We start from the raw sequence: 11,967 nt of genomic DNA on the forward strand, positions 1-11,967 counted from the left end.
GTCAAAGCGTTTTTTTTTTTTTTTTTAATTTATTATTTTACATGTCGATCCCAGTTCCCTCTCCCTCCCTCCTCTGAAGTCCTCCCTCCCTCCTTCCCTCCCTTTTACCCTCTCTGCCCTCTCACATACACTCTAAACACCCTCCCCTCCCAACCCCCCACCACAATACCATATGTAGGGGAATGCCATCCAGTTGGGGTCATGTAGATCTGACAGGTCCTGTGAAGTAGGGACTAGGGCTTCTCTCCTATCTCTAGAATAAGGCAGTTATCCCTCCATGGGGGATATGTTTGCAAAGTCCTTTTGTGCACCACGGATACATCCTCAGCCACCTAGTTTTTGACAAATGTGACAAAAACATAATTTGGGGAGGAAAAAGTCTCCTTGACAAACCATGAACATAGAAATGGATATTCACATAAAAATGTGAAAGAATGGGAAAAAGTTTACATCTCTTAATCCTGCACACACACACACACACACACACACACACACACACAAAGTTTCAAAATCATGAAAAGTCATTAATATAACACTATAAGGTGTGAAATTTCAAGGAGTAATTCAATGAATATTTAAGATATAGAAAGAAGCGAATGGTTTTGTTTTAAAAGGGGGGGATATCAAAGTATAGGAAATAACTCCTAGAACTGACGATAGGGTTGTTATGAAATTGTAGCCATCTGTGAGGGGGAACAGCCCAAAGAATATTTCAACCTGACAATTATACATCTGATAGGGTGTTAGCCTCTACAGAGCATCCAAAAGTCAAATATTAATGTCACTCAGTCAATAAGCTGACTAATGAATTAAATAAGCAGTTCTTGAAGGAAGAAATAGAAATAGCCAATAAATATTTTTTTGGGGGAGTGGGGTTTGAGGCAGCATTTCTCCGTGTAACAGTCCCCACTGTCCTGGAACTGGTATGTAGACCAGGCTGGCCTCGAACTCACAGAGATTCACCTGCCTCTACCTCCTGCGTGCTGGGATTAAAGGCATGTGCTGCCACCTCCTAGCCAGTAAATATTCTTTAGCATCTTAGTCACAGGGGAAAATACAAGTTAAAACTGCTTTAAGATTCTATCTCATCTCAAGAGAAATGGCTATTGTCAAGAAAACAAATAACAGCAAATGATGGTGAGGATGTGGGGAAAGAGAAAAACTTAGGTGGGATTGTATACTGGTGTACTGGTGTAGTCAGTCTGGAAAATACTACAAAGGCTCCTCACAAAACTAAAATTAGAATTATTATGTGACGAAGCTCATTATTATGACCCTGTGTGTATACTAAAAGAACTTTAGGCATAGCACAGAGATAACTGTGCATCCATGTTTATTAAAGCACTGGTAACAATAACCAAAATAATAACCAAAATGTGGAATCAACACATATGTTCATAAAAAGACTAAAGGAAAATGTGATGTATATATGCAATGCAATTTTGTTCAACCAAAATGAAAACCAAAATTATTTCATTTTTATGGAAAACAAAGGATGAAACTAAAAATTATTATTAAGCAAAATAAGTCAAGACAAATATTGCATTTTCTGGCATATATTGAATTATACATATACATACTTGAATATATTTGGATACAAATAGTCATAAAAGTAGAGGGTAACTGTGATAACAAAAGCATATGTTCAAAGGGAGGAAGAAGAGGACTCAATAGCAAGTGACGGAATATATGTATCATGAAAGCAGAAGAGATCACTAGTCAGAGAAAGGGAAAGGATGGAGAAGGTAGTGGGTAGGAAATTAGAAGAAAGTATAATTATTGACTATACACAAACATCACAACGAAACCCACATTTTTGTGCATTATCAAAAAAAAGAAAAGAAGAAGAAAAGGGAAATTGGATCAGTCCGGGCTGTTTGACATGACCCAATCTCAAGTAAATAAATAATAAAATGTAAAACACAGAATACAATTAGTTAATTAAGATCCAAGCATACGAATCACATTCCTCCTTGAAATACCTGGATTCAGTGATAAAAATGCAAGTAATAAAATGGAGGAGTGGGGAGGCAGAGTAGTCTGAAGTTCAGTAGACACCTGTAGCACAAGATTTAGACAGAGTAGCTCATAGCAACTGTAAGGAGCTTTCTGGGAATGGCGTGAATACTTGCACACTACATGTTCTGATAGGGCTCATATCAACAGGACACCTCTCCTCCCCCACACACACATAAAGCTGCAAAATAAGGAAACAGAACATTGCCATACACTAAAATGTCTCTAATGCAGCCATCCCGCCAGCACAAACTCAAATTCCCAGCACAAGCTTGACTGTTGCAGCTCTGACTGGTCCTTCAGCTCCACAGCCAGCCACCCCATGGCTCTCCATTTTATAGCTTTGCCCATGATTTACTCCAGAAACCATTTTAACCTTTCTCCCTGCCAAAGTTGACTAGAGATGTTTTAGGCTGGAAATGCTGTCTTTATCCTTCTTGCTGATGCTGTTGCTAATGTACCTGCCAGTGAGACAAGACTCCTCTGCAGCTGTGCTTCTGCATAAGGGGTGTGTCTTTGGGAGTTGGGGGTGTCTTTGTTGCTCACTCTGTGTCTGCTTTTGTCTTTAATTTTTTAGGTCCTGGGCATGTCTGTGATAAATAAGGTAAGAGACGATAGATTAGATACAGATAGATAGATAGATAGATAGATAGATAGATAGATAGATAGATCAGGAAATGCATGCATACCATGAACATACTTGGGAAGTATGACAAGAACAGATGACCTCTTAATCTGATTCTATTGAAAAGGATCTCAACATGCAGCTCATTGACCCAATTTGAAGCCATGCTCCACAAGCCCAATCCAAGAGAGCTATATTAAGGCTCCAGATGATTTGAAAGTATAAAGCATGGCAGTGCATTTCAAATTATAGGGTTGTGAATCTCCCCTTCAAGGGGGACAATGATATCAAGTTACTAAGTCACAAACAGCAAAATGCTTAATAAAACAAAAGTGAAAAATTAAACAATATAGTGCACATAACAGTATTATTAATTTTTTATTTCAGTTATGTCATAGATCTTGTTTGTGCAAGGAAGCCTTAATTGTTTTACTTCCTTTATGTATAGGAAATAATTGAAAACCACAGCTCTAGAAAAACTCCAATGTATGTGGGAAGAGATTAACCTTCATGTCCTAACTTTCCTAGCACTCAAACCCTAGGTGGGGAGTGGAGATGGCAAAGGGAACATACATGCCACCTTTGGTCATGTTCGTAGACCCAGACCCGGTGCTAACACCTGAGCATTTACTGGGGCTCATTTTGCTTCAGGACATGGATCTGCAAATGAGTTTCACAAGAAGCATCACTGAGGTCAGCATCGCCATCCAAGACACTGAGGACTACAAGTTCCAGTTTATCTACAAGGAGATGCTGATTGGTTTTATGCTGGTGTGTGCACAAGGAGGAGGGGTTGCCCTGAGTAGTCATGTAAAAGTGGATAACATTCACCATCACCATGAAACACATCTCTTGAATCCTTCTGACCCAAGGCACCCAAAGACCCAAGACTTTCTGAAATGTCTGGCCTCCTTTTTTGTGTTCCAGGACTTGATAAAGGAAGAACCCCTGAATTCCTTGGCCAGCCCTGTTAGGTGGAAAGCCTTAATCGCCATCAGGTACCTAAGGTAGAAAAAAAAATCTTTGTTATTCTTAGTGCATATGCGTTTTATATGTATCGTACATGTGTGTACACACATTCCTTGGTGCATGTGCCCGAGGTGCACATGGAGTGTCTTCCTCAATTGCTCACCACCCCATTTTCAGACAGAATCCTTAGAACCTGGAGTTCACAGTTTCCACTAGACTGGCTAGCCAGTGGGACCCATTTCTTTGCCCAACAAAACAACTAATCTATCTATGTCCACCCCAGCCTGAAGTTGCAGGTATACAACACCACTGAAGCTTTTATATGTAGGTGCTTGAGTCCATTCTTTGGCTTCTAAGGATGCAAACTCAGGACCTCATGCTTGTAAGACACCCGCTCCACCCCAAATCTTTCTTACTCTTATTTTCTCCCTTTCAGCCTCCTCTTGACTATGAACTGCCCTATCTGTCAGTGAAGGCTCCAGAATATCCTCCCCAAAATAACCACATTTCTTTAGTGGGGCTCAAAAATAGCGGCTTTCTCTCCTTGAGAGTTACAGAACTGGCTAGACATTGATCATTTAATAACTGACAGGATCAAATAGCTATTCGGAGGAGTCAGATTTATTAATAGATGAGAGACTTAAATTTCTACACAAAATGAAATTTCTCATCCAAGATCTTAGCCTACAGACAAAATTTAATTTTCAAATTAAAGACTTATGAAATATCTCATCACACTCCAGCTTTAGTTAGCTAGCCATGATAATAAGCCCAACAAAGAAAATAATTTTGTGCAAGTTTTTAAGAGTTATAGTCCCCACTGCAGTTAAAGAATTATACTGTTTACTGTTAAAATTTGAAAAGTTAAAATAACAAAACTCACCCAAGACAGCCCTTTTGCCATATTGACAGCATCTTTTCCACTCTTATCTCTGGTCCTCATTTATTTCACAGACCTGAGATCCTGTTCGCATAAGACCTTTCACCCTGATTCTTCTCACTTCATCTTATGAACTCCCATTTTTTTCACGAATCACATTTTTTTTCATTTTTATTTATTTCAGTGTGTAATAGTTGTATATAAAAATTCAAGATCACTCATCATCAAGGACATGAAAATCAAAAACACTGTATCACTTTGCACCCATTAGGAGCACTGTTACCTAAAAAGAAATAAGTGTTGCTGGAGGTGAGAGGAAAAAAAGAATCCTGTAAGGTGGTTTTGGACATGGATATTGGTGCATTGGAGAAACAGTATAGAAGTTTCAACAGAAATTGAAAGCAGAATTATCACATAACCCTTCAGCCACTCTTGTGGGTAGATACCCAAGGAAAATAAGATCACCACCTTGAAAAATACCCTGTGTTCATCACAAGGTCTTCCACGAAAGCTGTGGCAGGAAAGCAACCTAGATGTCCATCAACAGACAAGTGTTTAAAAGACTGTGGGAAACATAGACACAATAGAATATTATCAAACTTAAAAATTAGAATTTCTTATTCTTTGTCACAACAACATGGGTTCATCTAGTGAGCATTATGTCAAATAAAATAAACCAGACATGGAAAGAAAAAGTACTATTGGGTGTCTCTTATATGGTAAATCTAAAGAAAAAGTCAGAGAGAAAGAGTGTGTGTGTGTGTGTGTGTGTGTGTAAAACAAAGTCTACTAAAGGCAAGACCTTAGGGAAATAAAACAATGTTGATCAAAGAATACAGTATAACACTTTATACAATAAGTCTGAAGATATTGTTCCCCATTAAAGCTGTGATCCAAATGGCGTGATAATTTAAGATTTCAGCTATATGAATAAATTATACATGATCTTACTACAATGTGGGGAGGTTATATGACCTATTAACTAAGTTACCTATTACATTGTTTTCCTAGAGTGGTTTTATACACATACATACATGGCAAAACCATGTTTTATACTTCTAAATGCACGCAGTAAATATTTGTATCCAATCAAAAATCAATTATAGTATTTGAGGGTTTATTTCTAGGCTCTTTATTCTATTCCAAGGGTCCATGAGTCTACACTGCACAATTTTGATTACTGTGACATTGTAACAAGTTCATACAATCAGTAAGAGCTGGGTACTATGTAGTGCTTGACTTTCATGCACAAAGACTTCCCCAGCACTAAAAAGATCAAATTCACTCTTTTTTTTTCTTATTTTACATATCAATCCCAGTGCCCTCTCCCTCCTTCCTTCTCTTCCATCCTCCCATGCCCCCAGACCACCCTCCCATCTCATACCCCTCCACACTCCACATGTAGGGTGATACCATTCTGGAGGGGTCATCTAAATCTGTCAAGTCATTTGGAGTAGGGACTAGGCCTTCCCTCCTGCCTCTAGGTTAAGGGAGTATCCGTCCATGGGGAATGTGCTCCCAAAGTCCTTTTGTGCACCAAGGATACATCCTGGTTCCACTGTCAGAGGTCCTTTGGACTGCCCAGGCCTTCTAACTAAGACCCATGTTCAGGGGAATTCATTCTTAGTAGCATACTTTGTTTCATTTTATCCAATATATCCAGTATATTATTATTTCATCATGTGTTCAATATTTTTAAACTACATTACCTTTCATTCAGAATTCTTAAAATGCAATATACACGACATCTGAATTCATATTAATCAACTCCAATGGCCATGTGTGGCTAATGGCTACACTCAGTTTGTATAGAACTAGACTAATCTCTAGTCACACACAAAAAAAATGTGTTGATTGTATGGGGCCAATGTGGAGGAAAAGATAGCCCACAAATGGGCAGAAAGAAAATCAAGGGATGCTCGCAATGTTATGTGTCCATCATGATGCTCTTAGCACTCATGCCTGCATGTCAAAATTCATTAATGTGTAGACCTTGAGTAGACTCAGTGTATTGTACTTCACTTTTATATCATGTACTAATTTTAAGGAAAGACTCAGATAATGGTAATGAGAAGATGGTAAACCATCTTTCCAGCTCAGCACCAACTCACATTCCTGAGTGCCTTTCTCACATTCTTCAGTTTTATTTTTTCCTAATACAGAAGCCCTGAAGTGTAGTTAATTATCTTGATATACATTTGTACAAATTTTTATATTAATTTTTTATTTTTATTTTAAATATCGATCCCAGTTCCCTCTCCCTCCATCCCTCCTTCCCCCTCACTCCTTCCCCCTCCCTCCTTACCTCCCTCCCTCTTTTTCTCTCTCCCACCCTCACATACACCCCAACCACCCTCCCCTCCCACCCACCCCCCACTCCACATTTAGGGTGATCCTCTCCAGGAGGGGTCTCTAAATCTGTCAAGTCATTTGGAGTAGGGACTAGGACTTCTCTCCTGTCTCGAGTTTAAGGGAGTATCCCTCCATGGGGGATGTGTCCACCAGGTCATTTTGTGCCCCAGGAATACATCCTGGTGGCCCATCCCTCACCATCTTTGCTTTTTACAGGAAATGCTCACAGTAAGAATTTATCATCAGCACCAATAGTGATTCTAACAGACATTAACAGTGTTTTAGTGGTGCTTTTAACATCTTCCCAGTTTGTCCTATTACCACCACCTCTCTCAATCTCTCAAATATTTCAGAAAGTGTGACATATTTGTCAACTGCTCAGATTTTATGGACAGATCTTCAGCATCTTCCTGTAGGATAATGGCAGGTTTAATTCTATCCTTTCCTCCATGTGATTCTCATGTCAGCAAACTGAAACCTCAGCTCTCACTAAACGACCACCTGAACATCCTTGAAGAGAACATTCGGAGGCTGCTGCCCCTTCCACCTCTGGAAAAACTCAAAAGTGAGGGTGAAACAGACAAGGACAAGGAACGAATTAACGTATGTGACCGGGGCCTGAGAAGAGAGGAAAGCTCCCCTGGGACTGTTTTCACTGCACCCTGAGACTAACAGTCACACTTGATTTCAGTTTCTCTACGAACGATCAATGGATGCGCTGGGGAAACTTCTGAGGTCCATGATTTGGGATGACACGGATGCACAGAACTGTGAAGAGATGTTTAATGTGAGTAGGGCCACCATTCCCACTGGTTGCCCAACTCTCCAACGTGTCTGCTAGTGTGCCACAATAAGCAGCCCCACCCATCCTCCCCACAGGAAGACATCCTACCCTATCAGGTAGGGCATATAAATGCAGGTGGACACCCAGTTATAGAAGAAGCACAGAAGGGGGGGACAATGAGGAAGACAGGAAGAAAAATCAAATGCAAATGAAGAATACTAAGCAAAGATATTTCTTCTTTGCCCAACAGCTTCTCCGGATGTGGCTTGTTTCCCAGAAAGAGTGGGAGAGAGAAAGAGCGTTCCAAATCACCTCGAAAATCCTAACAAATGACATTGAGGCAAGTACTCCCTCAAGCAGAGATTGCATCGTCAGTCAGCTGTGGGGATGCTTGAGACTCTTGCCTGGTACATCTCAGGCCCCAGACGGAGGGGTATGGCAGAGCCATAGGTAATATCTACCAACTCCAGAGCTGAGCAAGCACCTCAGCCATTTTGCATGCTTGCTCACCAGAGTGTTCCACAGCCGGTAAGGAATCGGATCAGGGTTTAACTTCATCCTAAAGGACCTGCACAGGGAAAAGATATATTATCAAGCCACCCCATCACATGGTTACCTCCTTTATTCTGCAGGCACCGCAGAACTTCAGAATCGGATCACTCGTTGGGCTCTTGGCTCCTCATTTGTGTGATACCCTGCCCACCATCCGCCAGGCAGCTACTAGCTCCACTATTGGTCTGTTCTGCGCAAAAGGTGAGGGATAGGTGGGGAATGCTCGCGTAAAATGAAAGATGTTTTCTTAGCTTCTGACGCCTCCTCTTTCCACAGACCTTCTTTCAACAACCACCTCCTGCTTCTCCAGCTCTCGATTCTAATTAAATCACAGAATTCACTGACTTTTGGACTTGGAACAAGTGGGTTATATTGTCAGTGACTCCTTTTCAGTTTTTTTTGGGGGGAAGGAGGGATTGGGGGCTCTTTTGAGAAAGGTCTCACTATGTAGCTCTCACTGTTCTGAAACTCACTATTTGGACCAGACAGGATTTGAACTCACAAGTGTGAATCTGCCCACCAAATGCTGGAACTGATAATGGTGTGCACCACCAGCTCAGTGTTTGTTCATTTGTTTGTTTTGAGTAAGTCTCACTATGCTACCCTGATGTGGAACTCACAGAAATCTAACTGCCTCCACCTCCAGGGTGCTGGAATAAAAGATGTGTGCCACCACACCCAGATTAAAAAAGAAAAACTAACACAAAAGCATTACAATGATTTCTTAAAGTAGGTAAAAATGTTTTGAAAATCTCTGGTTTAAATGGCTGAGAAATTGAACATATTAGCAGTGTCTCTATATCACACACTCTTCTCTGGGAGAAAATGACACAATTATTATGGTGTTATGCAATTTCCAGAGTTCCCCAAGAGAGCATTTTGTGGATGTTTTGCTTCTGTCTTAGAGACAAAGACTTGCCACCCTCAGCTTTCCAGTTATATGTGAATAACTGTCTGTACCTTAAAAAAGAAAAAGAAAGAAAGAAAATAATTGGGGACTCTGCATTTGAGAGCATTTGCTGCTCTTACAGAAGACCCGAGTTGAGTGCCCAGCATCTACATGGTAGTTCATAATCATCTGTAATTCTGGTGTCTATGAAACCAGGCACACATGTAGTGCATTGGCATACATGTAGACAAAACACCTATCTTAGATAGGGTTTCTACACCATGACCAAAAAGCAAGTTGGAGAAGAAAGGGCTTATCTGGCTTACACTTCATCACTGTCCACCATTGACGGAAGTCAGGGCAGGAACTCAAGCAGGGCACAATCCTGGACACAGGAGCTAATGCAGAGGCCATGGAGACATGCTGCTTACTGTCTTCCCCTGGCTTGCTCAGTCTGCTTTCTATTAGAACCCAGGACCACCAGCCCAGGGATGGCACCACCCACAATGGGCCAGATCCTCTCCCAATTGATCACTAATTGAGAAAATTTCTTACAGCTGGATCCCATGGAGATAGCTCCTCTCTGATGACTCTAGCTTGTGTCAAGTTGACACAAAAGCAGCCAGTACAAGAATCAAATATTAAGAAACAAAGAAGGAAAGAATAAGACACATTTGTAAAAAGAATTTTAAGTTTTCATTCTCAGTTTTGAGGTTAAGTCAGCAGGTGCACAAACATGGCAGCTCTGCATTACAGGAACCTAGCTCCACTGAGGTCAAGTGTAGCCTCAGACACTGCGAAAGTTTAATAGTCTAGTCACCATACCATTTAGAGAAAAGGGACACTCTTATGAACAAAGAATCAGAATTGTGATTTTATACCTTGATTAACAAGAAATTCTGCCCATTGTGAGGTGCCCACCAAAAACATGAACTGGAAAGACAAGAACTCAAAGCAGTCCATGTGTCTGCCTCTGGGGTGCTGGAACTAAAGGTGTGTGCCACCATGATGATGCTACATCTGATTCTAACCATGTCTGTTGCATTGAGCTAGGCTGCTTGCCACAGAATGGCCCAAAGTTCGTTGCATGCAATGAATCATTACTGTAGTTGGGTTTTTACTCTTTTCTCTTTATGGGGCCCAACACAAATCTCCTAAATAATCACACAGAGGCTTATTGTTACTTATAAATGCCCAACCTTAGTTTGGCTTGCTTCTAGCCAGCTTTTCTTAATTTAAATTATTCTATCTATCTTTTACCTCTGGACATTTCTCTTTCTCTGTTCTATACCTTTCTTATTTCCTACTCCATGGCTTGCTGTGTAGTTGAGTGACTAGCCCCTGACATCCTCCTCTCCTTCTTCTTTTGTTCTTCCATCCTACTTCCCATTATTTCTCCTCCTATTTATTCTCTCTGGCTGCCAGCCTTGCCTAACCTTTCTTCAGCAGAGCAATTGACCATTTAGCTCTTTATTAGAGCAATCAGGTATTTTAGACAGGCAAAGTAACACAGCTTCACAGAGTTAAACAAATGCAACATAAAAGGATGCAACACATCTTTGTATCATTAAACAAATATTCCAGCACAAACAAATGTAATACATCTTCAACTAATATTCTACAGCACATTACTATTTATGCCTACTTATAAATTGTTACCAATAGCTGATGAATTTTCTATCGAGATTGGTCCTTTTTAATTTTCCTTAAGGTAACTCACCATAGAATAAAACTTCCAAAAGAAGCAGCCCTGACATTTGTGTCAGACAGACACAGGTTCAAATTCACACAGCCCTGTCTGTGTGACTTCAGGCAAATGATTTCATGCTGCTCTGCCACAGCTTCTTCACCTGCAAAAATAGAAACGTGAGCAGAGAAATACCTGAGATGACCTCTATGAGTAGAAAATGAGATCATTGTGTGCAGAGTGTGTAGCATGGAACTACCTGTAAAAATTGCTTTTGTGGTCATCCCCTCATTGGGCGACCTTATGCATGTTAGTAAAAAAGCATCCAACAGCTGATTTACTGTCTCATCAAAACATAGCAAGACTTTTCAACTGTTTGTGTTTTGAAAGCCCTTTTCTTCCTTTGTTGACTGTAGGCATTTGCCTGGAGGTGGACAGACTGCAAGGCTTGCAGGAAGGGCTGGAATCTAATGATGAACAGGTCCAGATCAAGATAGCCTCCAAAATAGCTAAGGTAAGGAATGTGCAAGTCTGGCCTCATAAACAAAGCTATTTCTGTTTGAATTTCCAAATGAGTAAGCTGTGTTCCTCCCTATTATGACGGCAGGACAGCAGTGATTTAGATGTTGAAACTGACCTTTCAGGAAGGCCTTTTGTTCCGTCAGTTACTAAGTTCACTGACTTTGAGTGTATGTTCCAAGTCCTCAGCCTTGATTAACTAGACCATATGGGAAACATTCTGAACCATGTGGCTGTGAAAGGGGAGGCACTGGAGTAGAATGGATGGAGAAAGTAGTTCCCTGTCAATCAACTGCACCCTCTGCACACTACATAAAGTACTTCCTTCTTCTTCACACAAAATACTACAGCTTATTTTTCAGTAATTGTGAGGACTGACCAATGAGTTCTGTCACTGACTCAACCATTTCTTCAATCATTGACACATACTGAGTATACAGCAAATATCAAGATCAACTCTAGGTTCTAAGAAGAGAAAACCAAAGCTATATTGCATCCTAGTCAAATAAAACATCAAGTAAAAGTAATAATTGAATAAAAGAAAATCAAGTAAGGGGATAAGAGCAAGGATAAGGACTAGGTTCAAAATGATCCTCTAGAGGAAAATAAATGTATCTAATAAAGTCAGTAGAGCATGGCAGCATGTTTATGAGTAGAAGTACGTATCCTGACAGGGTGCATTGTCATGGTGGGG

General features: G+C 40.4%; 1 protein-coding gene across 1 annotated transcript in view; it reads left to right on the forward strand.

The window, feature by feature from the left end:
• Positions 1–11,967, forward strand: part of Mroh2b (maestro heat like repeat family member 2B) — a 59,350-nt gene that overhangs the window by 33,509 nt on the left and 13,874 nt on the right. Inside the window, exons 22-29 of the mRNA XM_051182492.1 lie at positions 2,594–2,620; positions 3,293–3,412; positions 3,569–3,648; positions 7,310–7,445; positions 7,534–7,629; positions 7,877–7,966; positions 8,259–8,379; positions 11,171–11,268. Coding sequence (XP_051038449.1) covers positions 2,594–2,620; positions 3,293–3,412; positions 3,569–3,648; positions 7,310–7,445; positions 7,534–7,629; positions 7,877–7,966; positions 8,259–8,379; positions 11,171–11,268 — 768 coding nt within the window. The remainder of the gene's footprint in view (positions 1–2,593; positions 2,621–3,292; positions 3,413–3,568; positions 3,649–7,309; positions 7,446–7,533; positions 7,630–7,876; positions 7,967–8,258; positions 8,380–11,170; positions 11,269–11,967) is intronic.

The sequence above is a fragment of the Phodopus roborovskii genome, unplaced genomic scaffold, assembly GCF_943737965.1.
Source record: "Phodopus roborovskii unplaced genomic scaffold, PHOROB, whole genome shotgun sequence".
Classification (NCBI taxonomy): Eukaryota; Metazoa; Chordata; class Mammalia; order Rodentia; family Cricetidae; genus Phodopus; species Phodopus roborovskii.